This window comes from Lithobates pipiens, unplaced genomic scaffold (assembly GCF_037356315.1).
Source record: "Lithobates pipiens isolate NorthernLeopardFrog02 unplaced genomic scaffold, aLitPip1_a1.2 Scaffold_8, whole genome shotgun sequence".
Lineage (NCBI taxonomy): Eukaryota > Metazoa > Chordata > Amphibia > Anura > Ranidae > Lithobates > Lithobates pipiens.
Genome location: NW_027507903.1, coordinates 117,963,375 through 117,988,351, shown reverse-complemented (window position 1 = coordinate 117,988,351; position 24,977 = coordinate 117,963,375). Strand labels below are relative to the sequence as shown.

At 43.5% G+C, this 24,977-nt stretch overlaps 1 protein-coding gene across 5 annotated transcripts in view; it reads left to right on the top strand.

The window, feature by feature from the left end:
- VPS13C (vacuolar protein sorting 13 homolog C) overlaps positions 1-24,977 on the top strand; it is a 626,331-nt gene that overhangs the window by 69,394 nt on the left and 531,960 nt on the right. For 4 of the 5 annotated variants that reach the window (XM_077473219.1, XM_077473220.1, XM_077473218.1 and 1 more), the window contains 5 exons: positions 5,693-5,755; positions 12,273-12,382; positions 18,110-18,169; positions 18,539-18,598; positions 18,838-18,918. In XM_077473219.1, coding sequence (XP_077329345.1) covers positions 5,693-5,755; positions 12,273-12,382; positions 18,110-18,169; positions 18,539-18,598; positions 18,838-18,918 — 374 coding nt within the window. The remainder of the gene's footprint in view (positions 1-5,692; positions 5,756-12,272; positions 12,383-18,109; positions 18,170-18,538; positions 18,599-18,837; positions 18,919-24,977) is intronic. The other variant, XM_077473221.1, reaches the window with a different exon arrangement.

The following is a 24,977-nucleotide window of genomic DNA, read 5'->3' as shown; positions in this document are numbered from 1 at the left end:
CTAGAAGAGATTTTTAATATTCGTTTGAAGCATACAGTGCTTTCAGACGCTCCCAGTATGTTGGCATGTGATATATACATAATGTAAAATAGAGACAAACTCATGAGTGTTACCAGAATGATGTGATGTGTTCTGGTCTTATTCGTGGAGCAGAAATCTTATCTAGCAAGTTGAAAGACGTAAATAGGCAATGCTTCTAATCAGAACAAATAATAGTAAGAGAGCTCAAACTGGCCACATGTAATGAGCTATTAACAGTGCTGTTACATGGGCACTAACAAAGTGTTTGTGATTGACCACTGCTACTGGCCTTTGTGTCGTCCTCTTCCAAGCTTAGAAACGGCTCACTCTAACAGAATAATCTAGTGTAGGGTCAGCTTGCCCTGTGTTATCTAGGTTACATTAAAAATGAATCCTATCGCTTTGTGTTCAGACTGTGTGTAACAAATGTTAATATATTTGTATAAAATGTACATGCTTATTTGTAAGCATCATCTAAAGTGCACTTGTATAAATAGTGTTCAACAAGACATCCTTTGTATCTCACTGCCTGGATGGAAAGAACCAACAATCAGCACCATACAAATAATTACCATAAGTAGCGTTTAACCACTTGACCACTGGGCACTTAAACCCCCTTTCTAACCAGACCAATTTTCAGCTTTTGGTGCTCTCACACTTTGAATGACAATTACTCAGCCTTGCAACACTAAATTAAATAAAGTAAGTAAATGAAAGATTGAACCGGTAAAAGAGTATTGGCAGAGTATGGGCACTGAGCAGTGCTGTGGGCTTGATCTGTAGTGCCCACAGCACTGCAAACGATCTCTCCCTCTCTCCTCTCCTCTCACACTGTACCGATCGGTACAGAGAGGGTAGGGAGGAACAGTCATCATGATATGACGCTGGTTTGTTTATAAGTGATGCTCCATCATTTGACGGAGCGATCATGTGGTAAATGACTGATATCAGCGGCCATTTACCGTGATCTGTGATGCTCTTTCGGCTATGTCCCGGTCGGCGTGTGGTTAAAGGGGTTCGTAAACCCTCATCATGTTTTTTGTTTAATATTCTTATAAAAAAAAATGCCTATATTTACTTGCTTTGTGCAATCATTTTGCACAGAGAAGCCCTGATCCAATTCTTCTGGGGCCCCCCACTGGCACTCCAGGCTTCTCCTATTCATTGGGTGCCTCCACGGAAATCAGTTTTCCCTGGGGTCACCCGTGCAGGCTTGCTACCGAGTCCCGCTGCTGTGTCCATTGACAGATACAGCGGGACTTGGCCCCGCTTCATGCTCCTGTGTCACTAGATTTGATTGACAGCTGCAGCCAATGGCTTTAATCTGTCCAATAGGGAGAGAGACAGCGGCTGGAGCCGCTGGGCTCAGGTAAGAAAAAGGGGGTGTCTGGGGGGGGGGGGGGGCTTGCAGCACATAGAATGCATTAAGGTGGAAAATCTTGAGGATTTACAACCACTTTCATTATTTAACCATTTTTGAGTCTATGGTGCTTGCTTAGATTTTTATTTGCATATGTAACCCAACACAACCAAAATATTAGCCTGTGCTTTATGCAGATTTGTTTTTTTAAAAACATTTTTTCAAACCAGAAATACACACGTAAACACAACATTTCAACCACAAAAAGAAAAGGGGCAATCCTGTTTCTGCCTAAAAGGAGCTGGATGTCTCAGAAATAAGCCCCTTTGAAAATATTGCTTTAAAAATGCTATCAAATAACAAAGTGTCTGTAATTGAAAAACTGTGGTGTTCTGGGCCAGGAAGGCATGTCTGATTTGAAGATATTGATAAAAAGCTCTCTCATCTAAGAAGAATTCTAATTGCAGTTGCTGATTTAAAAATGTGATGATCGCATAGATGAACCATCGTCAGAATGCCCATCCTGGCCCAGCTGTGAAACCCCTTCAGCTTCCTAAGCTAGGGAAGGAGATCATTGAACTAGATCGTAGTATAGCCTGTAATGCTAAGTAAATCTTTAACAGTGGCCCAAATATGCCCGATCAAACAAATATGAATACAATTTTCCACTATTACTTGATTTAGTTCTAATACCCTTACTGTTATCATTCAGATGGACTGGGCCAATGTATTTTTGCCTATAGGTTGCCTATATTTTACACCGTTAATGTACTTCTCTAATTTAGATGATTTATTATGTGGTCTTATTATGTACCGTATATACTCGAGTATAAGCCGAGATTTTCAGCCTCTTTTTTGAGGCTGAAAGTGCCCCCCTCGGCTTATACTCGAGTCATCGCTGTCTGCCCGCTCGATCAGCGTGTCGAGCAGACAGACAGCGGCCATTCTAGAATTCAAAAGCCGCGCCTCCGGCTCCGCCTTCGCCTGTGATAGGCGGAACACTGAATTTCCCAGCAGCCTGTGTTCCGCCTATCACGGGCATCGTCTCATCCTCGTACTACGGACGAGGATGAGACGATGCCCGTGATAGGCGGAACACAGGCTGCTGGGAAATTGAGTGTTCCGCCTATCACGGACATCCGATAGGCGGAACAGCAGTCAGTGGGAAATTGAGTGTTCCGCCTATCACCGACGGAGGCGCGGCTTTTGAATCCTAGAATGGCCGCCGACGAAGAGCTGAAGGACGGAGGCTCGGCTCGGGCCGGGACGCAGGCTGGACGGGACGCAGGCTGGACGGGACGCAGGCTGGACGGGACGCAGGCTGGACGGGACGCAGGCTGGACGGACACAGGCAGGCTGGACACAGGTAGGCTGCACGGACACACACACACACACACACACACACACACACACACACACACACACACACACACACACACACACACACACACACACGCATGGACACACACACACACACACACACATGCATGGACACACACACAGGGATGGATGGACCCACAGGGATGGATGGACCCACAGGGATGGACGGACACACAGGGATGGACAGGCATGTCTCACCCTCGGCTTATACACGAGTCAATAATTTTTTCCAGTTTTTTGGGGGTAAATTGGGGGCCTCGGCTTATATTCGGGTCGGCCTATACTCGAGTATATACGGTAACTGATCTTGTATTTATTGTGTGAATATTACATAAACTGTGTATTGTTTATTTTTGGGCAGGTTTTTTCATTTTTGTTTTATCTTTGCCATGTGAGCATAAGGTTTACCTTGCACAGAGTGATAATTGCAAGCAGCAAAACTACCACTAGGTATGATAGGGGTGAGAAGTGTGGCTGGAGAATCCTCATGAGATGTGTGGCACCTCATCCCAATAAATTTGGCAACAGAATTGTAAAATGGGGAGAGGCAAAGGGGGTTATAGCGGTGCCATTTATTTAAGAAGTACCAATATTCAAAAAAAGTACATTAAAAGTCCATTTATTTTATTACATAGACAACACGGGAGATTATAAACATCGCTGCATATACAATCAAGGGTGTGGACACAAGTAGCACAAACGGGTCAAGATGTAAGGCCAGTAGGTAATACAGGTCATTAATTCTGACATGTTTCGCCAAAATTTCCTCAGGGAATGATACATGCCTGTGTCAAAATTCTAGATTCTAAGTAAAAGAGAAATATGAGATATACATATAAATTAAAAGGGTATAAACATTATTAATAAAGAATGCATGACATGGTTATAAGATCTCCCACTACTGGTGGGCCAAGTCAACCACCACACCTACCTAACCCTTAGCCCCGATGGGACCGAGGCCGAGGAGAGGGGGACCCCACAGAGGCTAACAGCCAGCACCACATCAATGACTGCAGGTGGCAGATAAAGACCTAGCATTCAGGATGTAAAGAAAATAATATCCATTAATGTTAAAACAAGGAAGAATATAGGGATAGACATTATCCCAAATTAAAGGGCTGACAAAGCAACCTCTGTATTAACAAAGATCGTGCCACCTAAAAAATAATCTTGTTAGATTTTCTTTGGCAATTTTGGAAAGTTCTTGCAATGGCAAGAAATTTCTGTGCTGAAAATATATTAAGCTGTTAAAGAGGAAGTAAAGCCTGATGGGTTTAATTCTTCTTTGTCTCCCTGCAAAGGTAAAGCATAATAAGCTACTATGCATCTCATAGTAGCCCATTATTGTCCCTTAACTGACATAGGGGCCAGCGATGTCACCTCTGTCCCCTGTAGCACGGAGCGTCCATCTTCTTCCAGGTATCGCTGCTCTGGCCACTCACAGCGCCGGAGCAGCGATGACGTCACTCCCGCACTTGCGCACGGCAGCCACAACTAACTAGCGGCATGCTGCTAACAGTGATAATGCGTCTGCGCCGTAGACAGCGGTGCCTGTCTTTTTGTAAATATTTCCTAAACTGTGTAGGTTTAGGAGATATTTCTTGGACCTAGGGGTAAGCCTTAATCTACGCTTACCTGTAGGTCAAAGTGTGTTGTAAGGGTTTACAACCACTTTAACCACGCTGCATCTACATCTACTCATGTATTCCATGAGTAATAAGGAAGGCCATGCAAGATCCAGTGGTACATTGACATGAGAGTGCCCCTTCTTTGTGATAAGGGTGCCATTTCATTGGAGTACAGAGAAAAAGCATACCATATATACTCTAGTATAAGCCGAGTTTTTCAGTCCATTTTTTAGGCTGAAAAACCCCCCTCAGCTTATACTCGAGTGAGCCGTACCTTTCATTACTAAAACTGCATGCGTCTCCCGCTGTGTAATGCAGTCTGTTTGGCCATCCATTGAAATGAAGCCCCGCCTCCTCCTCGTCCGTCTGTGATAGAGGAACACTGATAAAATGCTGGGAAACTGTATGAGTGTTCCGCCTATCAGACGAGGAGGAGGCGAGACTTGGTTACAATGGATGGCCAAACGGACTGCATTACACAGCGGGAGAAGCACGCTGTTTTAGTAATGAAAGGTACGACTGCAACTGGGCACGGTGAGACTGCAACTGGGCACGGTGAGACTGCAACTGGGCACGGTGAGACTGCAACTGGGCACGGTGAGGCTGCAGATGGACATTGTTTACCCAGTAGCTGCTGAATTTTCCCACCTTAAGCTTATACTCGAGTCAATATGTTTTCCCAGTTTTTTTGTGGAAAAATTAGGTGCCTCTGCTTATATTCAGGTTGGCCTATACTCTAGTATATACGGTAATCTCAAGATCTGATTTATATGTCCCACATGCATCTCCTGCCTTACATTGGAGCAGCAGGTATCTTTTCTATGTATAGTTCAACACCCTTTTCTGAAATTATGGTAGTGCTACTTGCCCATCCTATATGTGACATTGGGAAAAAATGGCTGTGAAGGTCTGCTTGATCAACTTGCGTCTACCAACCTGATGAGCATTATTGAGTTATTGACTCGGAGCACCTGACATCCCTCTTGCACTTTTATTTCTCCTGTGAAGGGGATTCCAGAAGGATAATAGTACTTAGGCTAGTTGTAAAATTATTGTACTGCTTACTGTATTTTTTTTTTTCTGCAATATTTGCTTGGAGTTCCGCTTTGGCTCTGTAACTGTTCTGTTTATTAACTGAATTGTTCATGTACTTTGCATTTATTTATATCTTAACTGTATATGAATATGTATGTATTGTATTATATATCTATATTTTTTGGTTTCCCTTCAACTACGAATACTGAGTCAGTCTTTACTAACACAATTTTTATCCTTTTCTCATACTAATGCATGCAATGTGAAGGACCAAAACGTAAAAAGCACAAACATTTTAAGAACCGTTTTAAGGTTCATGGTAGCAAAAAAGGTGGGTAAGCATATTCTTTTGTAAGCATGCTTGAGGAAGCTAATGTTTGGTACCGGATAGCATGGCATTTCTGGATTTTAGTGAAAATTCGTACATTGCATGCTAAATAAACCAAACGATTGTGAGAGAATCCGATGGATGTAAGTTTATCCTTTTTAAGCATGTAAAATGAAACTAAAGATTGGTCATAAATGCAGTGTGGCAAAGGTCCTTGATGTGTTTAGGATTAGATGTTGATTACTAACCTGTTTTGACCTGCAATAAAAATATACAATTAAAGGCCAACTCCATTCAATACTGACATTTTTCTTGTGTGGTTGCTGTTCATTTTTATAATCATCCAAACGCTGGCCCCAACTTAACTTTAGTTTTGTAGAACTGTCGCAGGCATTAAAAATCCTGTCTTTCCAACTGTTGGAAACTGAAGTAAACCTAGAATTGGAGAATCTGGCAATCTATAACTTTCTGGAATTGGGGAAACTATACTAAGCGTGTCCGAATGCTCTCACTACTGGCTTCTAAGACAAATTAAAAGCTTAATTGATGCAGCATCTATTTTGAATGGAATTTGCTGTATTGGATTTGTCCATAAAGGTCTATGTTGTCAAATATTAGGTGTGTCAGGGAGGAGGGGGCAGGGATTGCATGTAAATGCAACTGGATATATTTAAAAAGATTCTATACATTTTATACTTTTTTTTTTTTTTTTTTGAATGAGTAAGCTTTTTGTTTAACCACTTCCCGACCGCCGCACGACTATGTACGTCGACAGAATGGCACGGGCAGGCATAAGGGCGTACATGTACGTCCCTGCCTTCCCGCGGGTCGGGGGCCCGATCGTTCGGGAGCGATCCCGGACGAGGGGGCGTCCATTCATTCATGGCCACCCCCTCGCGATCGCTCCCGACGAATAGAAATCGTTCGTGACATCACTTCCTCTCCTGTAATGTAAACACAGGAGAGGAAGTGATGTAATCTCTCCTCCGTGTTGGTATTTTTCGTTCCGACACTGAGGAGAGAGGATCGGTGAGTTGCACCAACACGTCACTACACAGTAGAACATGCCAGGCACACTCACACCCCCCCCCGATCACCCCCCCCAATTACCCCTGCCCCCCAGTCACAGTGACACCAATGTCATTTTTTTTTTTTTTTTTTTGCATTGGTGTCATTTGTGACTGTAATAACTGTTAGGGCAGTTAGGGTTTGCCCCCTTTAGTTCTAATGTACCCCCCCTAACCCCCCAATAAAGGTTTAACCCCGTGATCACCTCCCGTCGCCAGTGTCACTAAGGCTGGGTTCACATTGCAGCGGTTTATGAGAACGAATGTGATTCGCACTGCAGTGCAAATCACATCCGATCTCTGTGCGATTCGAGTTCAGCCATACAGATAGTATGGCTGAATTCGCATCGCACCCGCCGCAAATTCGCACGGGACCCTTTTTTTGGCCCGCAGCAGAATCGGATCGCATGGGTGTTCACACCATGCGATCCAAGTTTGCAGATCGCACTGCGATATGCGAACTGATCTGGGGGTGTCATTAACATTTCACTGACACTCCCAGCAGTTTGCATAGGGCAGTGTGAACTGCCGCCGGGAGGCATGCGATGCGGGAACCCGCCGCGGATTCGTGGCGTTCCCGCATCGCTCCAGTGTGAACCCAGCCTAATAAGCGATCATTTTTCTGATCGCTGTATTAGTGTCACAGGTGACGCTAGTTAGGCAGGCAGGTATTTAGGTAAGCCGCAGCTTTTTATAGCGCCAGGGACCCCCATATACTACCGCATAAAGCCCCCTGATTGCCCCCTAGTTAACCCTTTCACCAGTGATCACCATATAACTGTTACAGGTGACGCTGGTTGGTTAGTTATTTTTTTTATAGTTTCAGGGCACCCGCCATTTATTACCTAATAAAGGTTTAACCCCCTGATCACCCGGCGGGTGTCATTTGTGACTGTAATAACTGTTAGGGCAGTTAGGGTTAGCCCCCTTTAGTTCTAAGGTACCCCCCTAACCCCCCCAATAAAGGTTTAACCCCGTGATCACCCCCCGTCGCCAGTGTCACTAAGGCTGGGTTCACATTGCAGCGGTTTATGAGAACGGATGTGATTTGCACCGCACTGCAGTGCAAATCACATCCGATCTCTGTGCGATTCGAGTTCAGCCATACAGATAGTATGGCTGAATTCGCGTCGCACCCGCCGCAAACTCGCACGGGATCCTTTTTTTGGTCCGCAGCAGAATCGGATCGCATGGGTGTTCACACCATGCGATCCAAGTTTGCAGATCGCACTGCGATATGCGAACTGATCTGGGGGTGTCATTAACATTTCACTGACACTCCCAACAGTTCAGATAGGGCAGTGTGAACTGCAGCCGGGAGGCATGCGATGCGGGAACCCGCCGCGGATTCGTGGCGTTCCCGCATCGCTCCAGTGTGAACCCAGCCTAATAAGCGATCGTTTTTCTGATCGCTGTATTAGTGTCACAGGTGACGCTAGTTAGGCAGGTAGGTATTTAGGTTCGCCGCAGCTTTTTATAGCGCCAGGGACCCCCATATACTACTGCATAAAGCCCCCTGATTGCCCCCTAGTTAACCCTTTCACCAGTGATCACCATATAACTGTTACAGGTGACGCTGGTTGGTTAGTTATTTTTTTATAGTTTCAGGGCACCCGCCATTTATTACCTAGTCTCACTAGTGTACCCCTAAATTTAGGGGTGTCTACTTTCCAAAATGGGGTCATTTGGGGGGGGGGGGGGGGTTGTGCCATCTTGGCATTTTATGGCCTTCAAAACTGTAACGCCCTTAGAAAGCCTGAAGGCGGTGCTTGGTTTTCGGGGCCCCGTACGCGGCTAGGCTCCCAAAAAGTCCCACATATGTGTTATCCCCGTACTCAGGAGAAGCAGCAGAATTTATTTTGGGGTGTCATTTCACATATGCCCATGGCATGCGTGAGCAATATATCATTTAGTGACAACTTTGAAAAAAAAAAAAGAAAAGTTTGTAATTTTCCCGCAACTTGTGGCAAAATATAAAATATTCCATGGACTCAACATGCCTCTCAGCAAATAGCTTGGGGTGTCTACTTTCTAAAATGGGGTCATTTGTGGGGGTTTTGTGCCATCTTGGCATTTTATGGCCTTCAAAACTGTAATAGGTAGTGAGAAGTGAACTCAAAAATTTACGCCCTTAGAAAGCCTGAAGGCGGTGCTTGGTTTTCGGGGGCCCCGTACGCGGCTAGGCTCCCAAAAAGTCCCACATATGTGGTATCCCCGTACTCAGGAGAAGCAGCAGAATTAATTTTGGGGTGTCATTTCATATATACCTATAGCATGTGTGAGCAATATATCATTTAGTGACAACTTTGTGTAAAAAAAAAAAAAAAAAAAATATTTTTTTTTTGTCATTATTCAATCGCTTGAGGCAAAAAAATAAAATATTCAATGGGCTCAACATGCCACTTATCAATTTCCTTAGGGGGTCTACTTTCCAAAATGGGGTCATTTGGGGGGGTTTTGTACTGCCCTGCCATTTTAGCACCTCAAGAAATGAGATAGGCAGTCGTAAACTAAAAGCTGCGTAAATTCCAGAAAACTTACCTTAGTTTGTAGATGTGACAACTTTTGCGCAAACCAATAAATATACAATTATTGACTTTTTTTTTACCAAAGACATGTGGCTGAATACATTTTGGCCTAAATGTATGACTAAAATTGAGTTTATTGGATTTTTCTAATAACAAAAAGTAGAAAATATCATTTTTTTTCAAAATTTGCGGTCTTTTTACGTTTATATCGCAAAAAATAAAAATCGCAGAGGCAATCAAATACCATCAAAAGAAAGCTCTATTTGTGGGAAGAAAAGGACGCAAATTTTGTTTGGGTACAACATTGCATGACCGCGCAATTACCAGTTAAAGCAGCGCAGTGCCAAATTGTAAAAAGATCTCTGGTCATTGACCAGAAAAATGGTCCGGTCTGAAAGTGGTTAATGTTATGTGCATCTATGGTGTGTATGTGTGTGTTTTTGTTTGCTTACTTTTTTCGTGTTTATAAAAACAAAGTCTTTGCTTGTATCACCCAGTAAGATATCCATTGTCGATTTTTCCTAATGCAGATTACAAAATTAATTACTCTGGCATGGTTAGCGACACCGTTGTTTGTTACGAGCTCAGTCTTGTATAATTGCATGCATTTTTTGCTTGGCTGTTTTTTTTTTTGTCAAGATTTAAATATAACTTGAGATAATATATATATACACTGATCATTTTAATGTGAATTTAGTTAATAGTAACCCCTGCTTATGTTTAATCGTATGTTTGTTTTAAAGGATTACTAAACCCAATCTCAAATATGAAGCATATTTTAGCTTACAGTCCTTTGGCTGCCTTATTTTTTTTCAATAAAATTTTCTGCATATACAGAAAACACATGTTGATCTTGCAGGAAATGCAGTGTCATTTTTTTACTTCCTGTTAGCTGCACAGAACAATATCATCTTTACTAGCGGTCTTCTGTGAGGCCGGGTTCCCACTAGTACGACACGGCAGTCGTACCACTTTGGATCCGACTTTGCCCTGTGACTTGAAATCCGTCCAACTTCAATGAACAGGGATTTGACTTTGATCCCCGACAATACCAGACACTGTCTGGTATGAATCTTTAGGGGTAACTCCACACCAGATTAAAAAAAAAACGGCATGGTTTCCCCCTCCAAGAGCATACCAGGCCCTTTTGGTCTGGTATGGATTTTAAGGGGAACGGGGTGGGAGACCCCCGAGTCCCCCCCCCCCCCCCAAATCCTTACCACACCCTTATCCGAGCAAATAAGCCGGCAGGTTAGGAAAGAGGGTGGAGACGAGCGAGCCCCCCCCCCCCCCCCCCCATGAACCGTACTAGGCCGCAGGCCCTCAAGATGGGGGTGGGTGCATTTTGGGTGGGGGCCCCTCCACCCCAAAGAACCTTGTCCCCGTGTTGATAACACTGGCCTCTTCCTGACAACCCTGGCCATTGGTTGTCTGGGTCTGTGGGTGGGGGGCTTATCGGAATCTGGACCCCCCTTTAACAATGGGGCCCCCGGATCCCAGCCCCCCACCCTATGTGAATGAGTATGGGATACATTTTACTGCTGTCTTCTGCCTCTGCTGGGGCTTCTCCGCTATCTTCTCGCTCTTTTGTTGGATCTTCACCGCTGTCTTCTCACTCTGTTCTTCCAATGTTGACTCGACGCGCTCTTCTGCTCTAATGCCGAGTGCGTGGTTTGCTACTACTTATATAGGCATGGGGTTGGGTCACCGAGTGACTTCATCCAGGGGCCCCTGCCCCTTATGACATCACCACCTGTGGCATGATGGGCGGTGACGTCATAAGGGACGCGACCCCGGCCCATGCCTGTATAAGTAGTGGTACACCACGCACCGACATTAGAGTGGGAGAGAGCGTTTAGTCAACATTGGAAAAAGACAGAGCAGAAGACTGGGCAAAAGACAGAGAAGACAGTGGAGGAGACCTGGCAGAAGACAGCAAACAGAGGCAGAATACTTCAGCGGAGGACACGGGAGAGACGGTGAGGGAAGAACAGATCAGATGAGGTGCTGGAGCTGCCTAACAAATTACTTTAAAACCATGTGTAATGGATTTTATTTTATTTTTTACACTTTTAACATTTTTTTTTTGATGAATGGCTAAGGGGGGGGTCAGGATCTGGGCATGTGGCCTGGTACAGATCAGGAGGAGGGGGGGCGCTCGCTCGTTCGTCCCCACCCCCTTTCATGGCTTGCCAGGCTGTGTGCTCGGATAAGGGTCTGGTATGGATTTTGAGGGTTCCCCTTAAAATCCATACCAGACTGAAGGGCCTGGTGTGCTCTTGGAGGGGGGAACCCATGATTTTATATTTTATTTTTTTGTCGTGGAGTTCCCCTTCAAGATCATCAGAGCACCATTCACGGCGATCCAAATTTGATCTGACTTCAGTGATATTCAATGGGCTGAAGTAGGATCAAAGTCTGACCAAGTAGTGCAGAGGGCCTTTTCAAAGTCGGACCGACTTGTGTTGAATCAGTTAAGATGGTTCACATAGGGAAACATTGATTTTCACACGTCGTGCAACATGAGATCCCAATGTCGGAGTGTTTGTCGTACCAGTGTGAACCCGGCCTAAACAACCACTTGCCCTGTCCTGGGGGGGGGGGGGGGGGACGACAACCATGCCCCCCCCCCCCCCATAGATACAGTGGCGGCAAGAGGGACAAGAAGTGTGCAATTTGCAGGATTAGCGGGTTGTAAGCCAAAATGCTTGAAAAAGGGAAAAAAAAGACCAATACAGCCACCACATTATGAACTAGTAAACTGCAATATGTTACACTTGTAGTTTTGCTTACTTTATATGGTTCACTATGTGTGCTGATTTAGAAGTGTATAATTTTTTTTATGACGCTAACAAAAAAAAATATTATATTCTTTGGAATGAATCTACCAGTTAAGATGTATGTGTTTTGCTTTTATTTTTGAAGACAAACCCAAGGAGGAGAAAAAAGACACATTTCTAGAAAAACTGGCAGCACAAGTTATCAAGAATCTGCAAGTCAAAATTACAAACATTCATATCCGATATGAAGATGATGTGAGTATCTAGATCATATGATTATATATGCAGGTGTGTCAAATGTTATCACTCAGATGCCTTTGTAATTATTTATCATGAAGACAATAGAGTAAACATGGTGTTATATGTAGCACAACTAATTAAAATGTACACATTCTTCACCCATGTGATGGTGCCCAGATTCTTACACATTGTTTTTTTTATTTCAATCTTATTTTGTTTTAAACAGATAAAAACATTACAAGAAGTGTTTACTTTTTGTGAGATATCGAGCTTTAAACAGACCCCTGACATTTCCCCTTTGAGACAGGGAAAGGAACTTAGGACACAGATTCCCTGGTCTTTCTCTGCAGCCTCAGCTGCACTGAAAATGAATGGACAGAAGACAGAGGCTCCTCTCCATTCATAAAACTGAAGCATCATAAACGCAGTTTACGATGCTCACTTATGAATGGACGCAGTCAGTAATCGCTGACTCTGTGCTTTCGGAAAAGTTAGTAAGCCTGTTAATTATATGTTTACTGGCGCATTCCTCTGTTCTCCATCCTGACAGATTGGGAAGGGAGGGGGGGGGACTGGAGGACACCGGGGACAGTCGGGGGTGATAGGTGCAGCTGTACCGGCAGTTAAAAGTTTAGCTTTCCTTAAAGCACCTGACAGCTGCGGGAGGGAGAAGAGGAGGAGAAGCAGCTGTCAGCTGCTTTATTAAAAGCTATACAGGGAGATCGGTGCTTCTAACTGCCCACACTGATCACCTGTGAGGCTGCTTGACCCCCCTGCTGAGCTGAGGACGCCTGGTCTGATAAAACAGGTATCGGATCAAGCATTGGAGCATTTGCATGAGTAGCGATACTCATTGCAAAAGCTTGGTATCGGCACCGACACAGCGCTATTGCAAGAAAACAAGGAAAAAGTATGATGACTAAGGATGATAGACTGCAACAGTGATATTTGAAGTCATGATGATAGGGCCATCAAAAAAAATAACAATTGCGAGAACAATAAGTAAATTAGTTTAATCTGTGTTGTAAAATAAATAGCCTCTACGAAAACAAACCGATCTGCCATGTGATTGTTTTGTTCTGTAAATGTCACACGTCACAAATTCTTATTTTGTTTTCCTAGGTGTTCCTTAAGCCTACACACACATGCATACAATATTACAATGCCCATGAGTAAAACTAGTTGATATTACATAACAACAGTTCTTAGATGAGTAATGTATTTTGTTGTCTGCATAAGCCAGGGGTAGGCAACCCCCGACACTGGTGCTGCAAGTGGCACACACAGCCTCTTTTTCCGGCACTCGACTCCCTCCCCATCAGCAAAGCAGTGCAGGGAAGTGTCGGTGAGACACTAATGCATTCCAATTTCAGAATAACCCACACCGCACCTGCACTGAGTGAGATGTACTGTGCCCCCACACATTGTAAACAATAGGAAACATTGTTACAGTGGTGGGACAGATGCGCAGGAGGGGTCCAGTGGTGGGACAGATGCGCAGGAGGGGTCCAGTGGTGGGACAGATGCGCAGGAGGGGTCCAGTGGTGGGACAGATGCGCAGGAGGGGTCCAGTGGTGGGACAGATGCGCAGGAGGGGTCCAGTGGTGGGACAGATGCGCAGGAGGGGTCCAGTGGTGGGACAGATGCGCAGGAGGGGTCCAGTGGTGGGACAGATGCGCAGGAGGGGTCCAGTGGTGGGACAGATGCGCAGGAGGGGTCCAGTGGTGGGACAGATGCGCAGGAGGGGTCCAGTGGTGGGACAGATGAGCCGGGAGGGGGGGGTTCAGTGTTGGGCCAGATGAGCCGGGAGGGGGGGGTTCAGTGTTGGGCCAGATGAGAAGGGGGTTCAGTGGTGGGACAGAAAAGCAGCAGGGTAGAGCAGTGGGGCAGATGTGAAAGGAGGTGTATGGGTGGAACAGATGACCAGGGGGTTACAGTGATGGGGAAGCAGAGGTGGGGCAGAAGAGCAGGAGGTACATTGGTGGGGCAGATGGGTTCAGTGTTAGGACAGATGAGAAGGTTATTCAGTAGTGAGACAGAAGAGCTTGGGGATACGGCGGTGGAGCAGATGTGCAGGGAGGTACATTGATGGGGCATATGAGCAGGGGGGGTTACAGTGGTGGGACAGAAGAGCAAGGGGGTACAATGGTGGGGAAGATGTGCAGTAGGTACAGTGGTGGGAGGGATGAGAAGGGTGTTCAGCGGTGGGACGGAAAGCAGGGGGTTACAGTGATGGGGCAGATGAGAAAGGGGGTACATTGGTGGGGCAGATTAGCAGGGTGTTGCAGTGGTGGGCCAGATGAGCAGGGGGTTACAGGGGTGGGCCAGATGAGCAGGGGGTTACAGGGGCGGGGCAGATGAGCAGGGGGGTTACAGTGGCGGGGCAGATGAGCAGGGGGGTTACAGTGGCGGGGCAGATGAGCAGGGGGGTTACAGTGGCGGGGCAGATGAGCAGGGGGGTTGCAGTGGCGGGGCAGATGAGCAGGGGGGACAGTAAGGTGTGAAGTTGCAGGAATTGGGACTGATCTGAGGCGTTGGAGTGCAGGATGTTAATTTCTTACTACTAAAGTAGTTAGTAGTACTATTTACTTTATAAAAAAATCCTTTTTGTGATTGAGAATGTGAAGTTGACATTTTTTTGTTATAAAATCAGCACGATCAATTTCTTTAAAAACATTTTTCGGCACTCTGTGCTCAAAAGGTTGCCTACCCCTGGCATAAGCACATCCATCAAAAGAGAAAAGAAACAAACCAACAAAGCCTGTTTTGAGAATACACAGTATTATTGCCCCGAAAGAATAAACATCATTCTGTATTATACTACTATACTAGGGTTATGTAATGTTACTAGTTTACATGCAAAAATAATGCATCTTCTAACAGTGATGTTTTTACCTACACTTTTTTATTGATATGTACAGAATATAGATCTTGTTTTCCAAACAGATACATTAACCACTTCAGCCCCGGACCATTTGGCCGGCCAAAGACCAGAGCACTTTTTGCGATTCAGCACTGCGTCGCTTTAACTGACAATTGTGTGGTCGTGCGATGTGGCTCCCAAACAAAATTTACGTACTTTTCTTCCCCACAAATAGAGCTTTCTTTTGGTGGTTTTTATTTTTTGCGCTATAAGCAAAAGAGCGACAGTTTTGGGGAAAAAAAACTATCTTTTTTACTATAATATCCCCCCAAAAAATATAAAAAAAAAAACATTTTTGTTTCCTCAGTTTAGGCCGAAACGCATTCTTGTAAATATTTTTGGTAAAAAAAAAAATATTGCAATAAGCGTTTGGTTTGTGCAAAAGTTATAGCGTCTACAAAATAGGGGATAGTTTTAGGGCATTTTTATTAACATTTTTTTTACTAGCAGTGGCGGCAATCAGCGATTTTTATCATGACTGTGACCTTATGGCGGACATATCGGAACCCGTTTGCCGCTATTTTGGGACCATGCACATTTATACAGCGATCAGTGTGATTAAAAATGCACTAATTACTGTGTAAATGTGCTGCAGGGGTTACGTTTGTCCTAGGGATGTGTTCTAACTCGGGGGGGGGGTGCGCGCGCGCTATGTGTGACACGACACTGATCACCGCTCCCGATTACAGGGAGCTGTGACCAGTGTTAGTGGCACTAGGCAGAACAGGGAAATGCTGGTTAACGTCAGCATTTCCCCGTTCTTCCTCTCTGTGAGACGATCGCGGTTATCCCCGCGAACATCGAATCCGCGGAACCCACGGTTGGACTCGCGGAGCTTGCGGCGGGCCTGCTATCCGGACCTCGCGAGATCACGTACAATAACATGATTTTGCAGTGCCGACCCGCCACACTAAAGCTACGGCGGCTGGTACGCAGGCGGTTAATACATTACAACGTTTTCCCAGAGCCCTATGTGTTTTCTAAGAGGCGGTACAACATTAAAGATTAAGACCTCAGGTGAATCGGTCTGTTAAGGAATGAATTAGTGTGATGAGTCACTGCTCTAACTTATTCACATATTGAGCTACTCAAGTGGTTCTAAAGTCAAAATTTTCAGTATTAACCACTTGCCTACTGGGCACTTAAACCCCCCTCCTGCCCAGACCAATTTTCAGCTTTCGGTGCTCTCACACTTTGAATGACAATTACTCAGTCATGTAACACTGTACCCAAATGAATTTTTTGTCCTTTTTTTCATACAAATAGAGCTTTCATTTGGTGGTATTTGATCACCTCTGGGTTTTTTATTTTTTGCGCTATAAATGAGAAAAGACCGAAAAATGTGAAAAAAGACAACGCATTTTTCTTTGTTTCTGTAAAAATTTTTTGCAAATTTATTAATTTTTTTTCATGAATTTTGGCCACAATTTATACTGCTAAATATCTTTGTTAAAAATAACCCAAATTAGTGGATATTATTTGATCTTTGTGAAAGTTAGAGAGTGTACAAGTCGTGGTGCAAATCGTACAAAATTGATCACATCTGATGTACTAGTGGCTGATCTAATTTCTTGTGACCCGAACAAGCCAGGAAAGTACAAATACCCCCCAAATGACCCCTTTTTGGAAAGTAGACATTCCAAGGTATTTAGTAAGAGACACGGTGAGGTTTTTGGTTTTGTCATTTTTTTCCCACAATTCTTTGCAAAATGAAAATTTTTTTTTTTTTTTTCCCCCACAAAATTGTCATTGTAATAGGTTATTTCTCTGACATGGCATGTGTATACCACAAATAATTCCCCAGAATACATTCTGCTACTCCTGAGTATTACGATACCATGTGTGTGGGACTTTTTTACAGCCACTTAGAGGGGCCCAACATGCAGGGAGCGCCGTCGCATGCCCTAGGAGCATAAATTACACATCTAACTTAATTACCTATTACACTTTTGAAGGCCCCGGAGCACCAGGACAATGACACGTCACACTGGCGTGGCACTGATGACAGATGGAACTAATATGTGGAACTGATGACACGTGACATTGATGACAGATGGCACTAATATGTGGCACTGATGACACGTGGCACTGACACGTGGCACTAGGGACAGGTGGCACAGAGGGGACAGGTGGGCATGTGTGTGTGTTTTTCACTGTGTGTGTGTGTGTATATATACACTCACTGATGCTGCAGCTGCAGCACGGAAGCTCTCCCTCCTCACACGCTGTCTCTGTGTGAGGAGGGGAGCCGGCGATGAGAGATTATCTCATATGTTTACATATGAGATCACCTCTCATTGGACAGGCCTATCGAGTGCTAAATGGCCGCTGTGATTGGCTGTGTCCGAGGGACATGGCCAACATAGAACTTCCCAGATGTGCACCCGCGGCGGCGCGCATTGGGGAAGTAAACAGGAGGACGTCCAGGAATGGCCTCCCGGCAGTTAGCGTCCGCTCTGTAGCCATCTTTTGGCTATAGAGCGGGCACGAAGTGGTTAAGTAAAGTAAGCAATCTTGTTTTATAACAGGCAACAGTGGGGAGTGTGAAATAGATCCAAAAGCTGCAGTTGCCTTCTACCCAGCCAGCTACTTGATAATACCTATGCAATATTTATTACTTAATGCCCTATTTTATTGTTTGAGCCCTAACTATATTAAATAAAATAAAACAAATAATTGATGGCAATACATCCAAACCATTATTCAGTAGCTTGAATATACAGTTTCTCCACGTTTTTTGTGTCGATTTGTTGTTTTACATGTCGAATAACAAGACATGAGGCCATTGCATCCTTTTTAATATGTTCTCGTATTCACAGATTAGTGATGCCAATCTTCCAGTATCTGTAGGAATTACACTGGCTGAGCTGAGCCTTCAGGTACCCTTTGCATGTCGTTTGTTGTAATGTGGCTGAAAGATTTAACTCTGTATTTTTTTTTTTTTTAGCATTTTACCAGCACTTTAGATATTTATGTTGTGCTGAGTTTACCACAATGGGATATTAGTTCCTGCTTTAAAAACATTTGTGCTGCTTATTCTAGGACAAATGTTCCAACATGGTAGAGTGCCTTTTTAAAGCAGTGTGAATTTATGAACCTCATTCTACTTGACCTAAGCACCTTATACAATTTTCTTACTTTAGCTGAATAAATATTCCTCAAAGTATTATTGAGATTTTATTATTTGTGTTGTAAGTTTTTTCATGGTGTTATTTTGTCTTTTTTCTCTTTTTTTAACCTTGCGACAGACCTCAAATGAGTCGTGGACACCATGTATATTAAATGAAGCAAGTAAAACAATATATAAGGTAAAAGTCCTATGTCTGTATTGTTAAATATAATACTAATTATTACGTATTCTGAATGTATGAGTTATATTTTTGTGTCTTTAAAATTATTTAATTGATATTATACAATACATTAAAGTGTGTGTAAACCCTAAATTTATAATTCTGTGTGGCATTAGATATCATTGGGTGTATGTATTTACTGTGGTAATAAACACTGTATAAATACTATTATTGTGTTGTCTTTCTTACTTCTATAGTTGGTCTGTCTGGATAGCTTCAGCACCTACTGGAATGTGAACAGCAAAATGTATTACCACCTTTCTGTGGAGACTATCCTGGTAACTAAACTTATTCTGTCAACACGTGTTACTGTAGAACTGTGCTGAAGGTTTTTTTTTATTTTTTTTTATTTATTTTTTATTGTGTGCTTGTCAATCCGATTATTCTAGCCTTATGTAATCATTTTTGTTGAGGACAGTAAAATCATTTACTCTTTAGTCTGCTGGTGCTAAGGGCTCATTCACACTATGCTTTTCTGATGTGGTGCTTTAATGCTCAATAAGTTAGGCAAGGACAGCTTGCTTAAATATATGGGCTGTCAACCAACCATAACAGACAACAAAAATCAACATGGAGTATTCTTTCCAATGCAGCACACCACAATGAATGGTAATGTTGGAATACTCTGAAATTCATGTGCATCAGAGGTGTGTTGCCTTAGTGTGTTGAGCTGCCTGTGAAAATCTACTACTCTACAATGCGCTAATGCATGTAATGTGTTGTAATAACGTGTACTATTGCAGCGCACGCCCTGAAGAATCCTAAATGGGCTGGGTTGTCTCTTGTATAATGCTTGTTCCTCTTGTTCCTCTTGTTCCTCTTGTTAAGTTGGTCTGTGTATATGGATCCTGGCTGACTGAATCACTCACCAGCTTTTTATACTTTATATATTTGACAGTCACATTGCCCATTACACTAGCAATCTCCTTGTCCAATTTACATTACATGGCAGGTATGAATTACGATAGATTAAAGTGTATCTGTAGCCAAAACAAAATGTTGAATCTAGTAGAAAAGGATTAAAACCCCTGTCAAGTATTTATTGCCACTTGTGCACCTCCAAGTTGGTTCACCCTTTCTGTTTTGTCCTCGTGACCATTATTAAGACAGAAAGTGATGGAGAATCCAAAATTCTGTTGCTACCAGGATGAGGGTTGAGGGGAACTCTTTGAATAACAATGTGTGTTCCTGTGACAGCTTAAAGTATAACTAAAGGCAAAACTTTTTTTTCAGTTTTGGATAGAGTGTAGAGGGATTAGACCCCCTTTCTGTTTTTTTTTTTTATAGCGGTCTGTGCCCCCCATTAAGGAGATTCACCTATTTGTCCTGTTTATCATTATCATTATCATTATCATTATTGTAAGCAAAAGAAAACCTCAAATTTTGAGCTGTCCCCAAAAAAGTAATGGAGGGGAAATCTTCCAATAAGGACACTAATTCTGGTGTCCTGGAGGTCTCCAAGGAATTCCTTTAAATTGAAGGGATTTCCTCTTACTTTCTGTTTGGCTATGGGACAGGAAGTGAAGGTAAATCTCCGCAATGCGGAAAAAAAAAAAATCTGACGGGGTTATAGTCCTCATCCTCACATCCACAACTCTATCCAAAATGAAAAAAATAAATTGCCTATAGTTCTATTTTAAAGCATAATTAAGGTGAACCTTTTTTTATTTTATTTATTTTGTATAGCAAAAAGGGAGGATTATAACGCCTGTAATGTTTTTCTGTGTCCTATTGGGGAGAATTCCTTCTTATACTTGCTTGTTCTGTGGTTTTGCATCCACCTCTTCTCGGGACCCACGGCGTGCTCCTGGATCCACCCCCCTGCTGCTTCCCTTCTCTGCTACCTAATGACACAGAGTGCCGCTTGGCTCCTCCTACACTCCTTCCTCACTGGCTATTGGTAGCAGCAGGAGCCAATGACTCCCGCTGTTGCATCTGAGCCTGCAATGCTTCTCTTGTGCACATCGCTGGCTCAATATTGGGCTCAGTTAAGTGAAGGTGCCTGTGGGGAGGAAGGGTGCAATCGCACTTATGTGTTTTTTTTTTTTTTTTTTTTTTTAAATGCAGATAATGCATTTAGAACCACTTTACCCCTTTCCCATAAAAAAAAATGCCTATACACACAGAATAGCCTTGCATGTTTGTAAAACTAAAAGTAGCAGGTCAGCTGTAGAGCTGATCTGTGACAGGCGCACTGCTTGTGCCATCATCGTCTCATCTTCATCAGCATTCAGCGTCTTCTTGCTTTGCACAGTGGGCTGGCTCTGATGTAATGCTCATGCATGCATGCATACAGGAGTTAATTATTTTGGCATTCAGCTCCATCCTCAGCATCTTAAAGATTTCAGGCATGGATCTAGCCGGTACACTGTACAGCACATACATCCAAATTGGTGTACAGCTGGCAAAAATGTTTCTTGTGGACTGCTGAGAGAACACAACTTTATGGTTATAAGCATCCAATTGTTATACTTCTGCCTACAGGAAAATAGACATAAGGCCAACACATAATGAAGGCTAGACCTCTAGAAGCGCCAACCCCTCCCACCTCACACATGCTCCATTACACTTTGCTATTAATTTGTCAATACATCACTGGGCCCATCCTATTAACTGGCCATTCAGTTAATTTAGGCAATACCACAACTGTGGCTTGCATCAGTCCTCAAGGGGGCAGCAGGAATATTGGGGCATAGATGGACGTATAGTTTTTGTTACCCTGGGTGGAGCTTCTTGTTCCAGAGATCTCAGTGGCACACCTACTTGGAGTTAAGTCAGGATGATTCTGAGACACTAACTTATACATCTTGAGGTGTTCTGGGACATATGTCTGTTTAGCGGTCACCCGATGTAGATCTGTTAGCATCTTGGCTTAACAAGAGGAGAAACGGATTTGTCTTCAGGACAAGGGATCTGATGGTGAATGCAGCGAATACCCTGGGATCAGTGTGCTCTGATCCATGCTTTCTCTCCGCTTAAGCTCTTACCCTGTTTACTTTGAAGGTTAGAAAGTCGGAACATTTCAGTCATTCTAAAAGCTGTGGATTGGCCTTGCAGAGCGGGTTGTGGCTCTACAGTGACATGTTAATCCCTAAATATGGGTGTAACATGTTATTAAAGGGGAACTTCTCCTTTTAAGTTGCACTATTTCTAGATGGACTTTACAGATTGTTGTGCAGGCCTATGAGCTGCAAGCTAAAGTGCCTCTTTTTTCTGTAAAGCCCACTGCACCGGAACATTGAGTGCTTTTTGGAATTTTTGTCGTCAGGCATCTGTGTGTCAGATATGTAGGCCTGCAAACTGATTGTCTGTTCACAAATTATTTTTTATTTTATTTATATATTGACCTTGTAAAACTAAAAAAATAATTTTTAAAGTCTTTCAATGAATGATGGAGAAAATAGACATCTTCCATAAAATCCTTTTCTCTGAGTCAATTGAGGAGCACTGCCACCTCCCCTCATGTTGCTTTACTCTTTTTACAGCCTGGTACAACTGAGCAGTTGTAAGGTGGCTGGATTTCTGTTTTCATGTGACTTTTCCTCCTGAATACAGCAGTATAACCCTTGGTTTCTTATTACCATAATGCTGTGGTCTTCGATATACTCAGAGAAAATAATTTTATGGCGTGTACAAAGATCCTATTTATGGCAGAAGAGACTATGTATGAAAAGTTTATTTCCGCTTTAATTACATAACTGGTAACAATACAGTATTTTTGTTTTTAATAAATGTTTTAAGTTATTCTGGTGGCAAATGGACAATAAAATCTAATGAATGAGGATTACTAGGACTGAAGCAGATGTGGAAACCAAGTAGCTTTCTGGCTTTCCTTTTTAAAAGCTCTGCACAGTTGCTCCAGATGCTGTCTTCTTTAGTTTTAGTAACCCCCCCCCAAAAAAAAAAAAGTCTGTCTACCTCTTCCTTTGCAAGATCTTCAGATTTTTGGTCACCTGCACAATTTAAGTGGGATGTTGTATGAGTAACTGCAGCAAGTATACCTGTTGCTATGTATAATGTCTTAACTGATATTAATTACCGTATATACTCGAGTATAGGCCGACCCGAATATAAGCCGAGGCCCCCAATTTACCCCCAAAAAAACTGGCAAACTTATTGACTCGTGTATAAGCCGAGGGTGAGACATGCCTGTCCATCCCTGTGTGTGTGTCCGTCCATCCCTGTGTGTCCGTCCATCCCTGTGTGTCCGTCCATCCCTGTGTGTCCGTCCATCCATCCCTGTGTGTGTGTGTGTCCATCCATCCATCCATCCCTGTGTGTGTGTGTGTCCATCCATCCATCCATCCCTGTGTGTGTGTGTCTCCATCCATCCATCCATCCATCCCTGTGTGTGTGTGTCTCCATCCATCCATCCATCCATCCCTGTGTGTGTGTGTGTGTCTCCATCCATCCATCCATCCGTGTGTGTGTGTCTCCATCCGTGTGTGTGTGTGTGTGTGTGTGTGTGTCCAGCCTACCTGTGTCCCGAGCCTTTGTCCCGAGCCTCCGTCCCGTGTCGTGCCTTGCCTTCGTCCCGTCCCGTCCCGTCCCGTCCCGTCCTGTCCCGTGCCGTGCGTTGCCTTGCCTCCGTCCCGTGCCCTCTTCGTCGGCGGCCATTGTAAAATTCAAAAGCCGCGCCTCCTCCTTCGCCTGTGATAGGCGGAACACTGAATTTCCCAGCAGCCTGTGTTCCGCCTATCACGGACGTCGTATCATCCTCGTCCGTAGTACGAGGATGAGCGGATGCCCGTGATAGGCGGAACACAGGCTGCTGGGAAATTCAGTGTTCCGCCTATCACAGGCGAAGGCGGAGCCGGAGGCGCGGCTTTTGAATCAGAATGGCCGCTGTCTGTCTGCTCGACACGCTGATCGAGCGGGCAGACAGCGATGACTCGAGTATAAGCCGAGGGGGGCACTTTCAGCCTCAAAAAAAGAGGCTGAAAATCTCGGCTTATACTCGAGTATATACGGTAACCATCCATTTTTTTTTTTTCCCATCCACACCTTATGCATATATAAACTGCATGATCTTAGTCGTGTGTAATCAGGGGTTACTGTTGAACATATTAGCCTAATAGCTATATAATCACTGTAGTTTAATGTGTAACCCTTATCTTATATAAGGTGCTAGGAAGCTGTCAATATATTAATGAAACCTACTATACAATTTGTTGCCACGTCCCCAGTGTTGCAGACAAACAAATTCTTTCCTACATGGGACTTTAGGGTAGCTAAACGAAACAGATATTGTATAAAAATGTTTTATTTTTACAAAATAATAAAACAAATTATAAAAATACATGCAATTCTTTAGTATGTATTTTTGTTTGTTCTTTTGGTGATTTTTACAATACTCCTATGCATCCTTACGCAAGATATTAAAATTTTACATATCCAGGGTCCAACCGTTCCCTGCTGGGCTCTCCGGTACCTGCAATTTTTTGTTTTTTAAATATATATATATTGGTTGACAAGTTAAACATCTTGCGAGGTCCCATATGCCCTGTCGGTCTCGTCGGCCACCATTTCCAGGTAGATCAGACAGATTGTAGTCCAAGCCTACACCTTGAAGGGGCAGGTGCCCCCCTTTCCAGTCACGGCCCACTCTACAAAGCAATCGGAACGTCTTGGGCCTTCCGAGACCAAGCATCTGTCACTCAGGTGTGTAAGGCGGCGACCTGGTCGTCTGTCCACACGTTTACCAAGTTCTACAAGGTAGACGTCAGTGCATCGGCTGATGCCTGTTTTGGCCGCAAAGTTTTGCAGGCGACCGTGTAGTTGCAATTAAATTTTTTCGTGGTTTTTCGATAAAAACGTAGTACTATTTTGGTTAATGCACTGTTGCATTGCTTCCGCAATGTTGCGGTCTTGGGGGTCACTCCTGTTGAGGATATCTGGTTATATAGTGGTGTTTTTCCACACACTGCTGTTTTTTTGGGGTTTAGTTTCACTAGTTCCCACTTGCCATGGTGGATGAAGTTTTTATGCTGTTTTTCCCACCCCTTGTTTGGCACTGCTTGGGGACGTCCCAAGATAGTAGACTTGGGTCGGGCAACAATATTAAGGCTATTTTTATGTTTATTTTTACTATTGGATTTATCATTTAATCACATTTCTAAAACGATTTAATCACACTCAAGTAAACAGGTCTCTTTCACCAGAGGCGGTTTTTTAAGTAGGGTTCCTAAATATATATATATATATATATATACACACACACACACACACACACACCCTGTTTGATTCATTTAAATATTTAAATATATATTTTTTTTGGTTCGGCTATTTAATAACCCAGCACAGAGGATCTAACACAAATAACACATTTTTCACACAT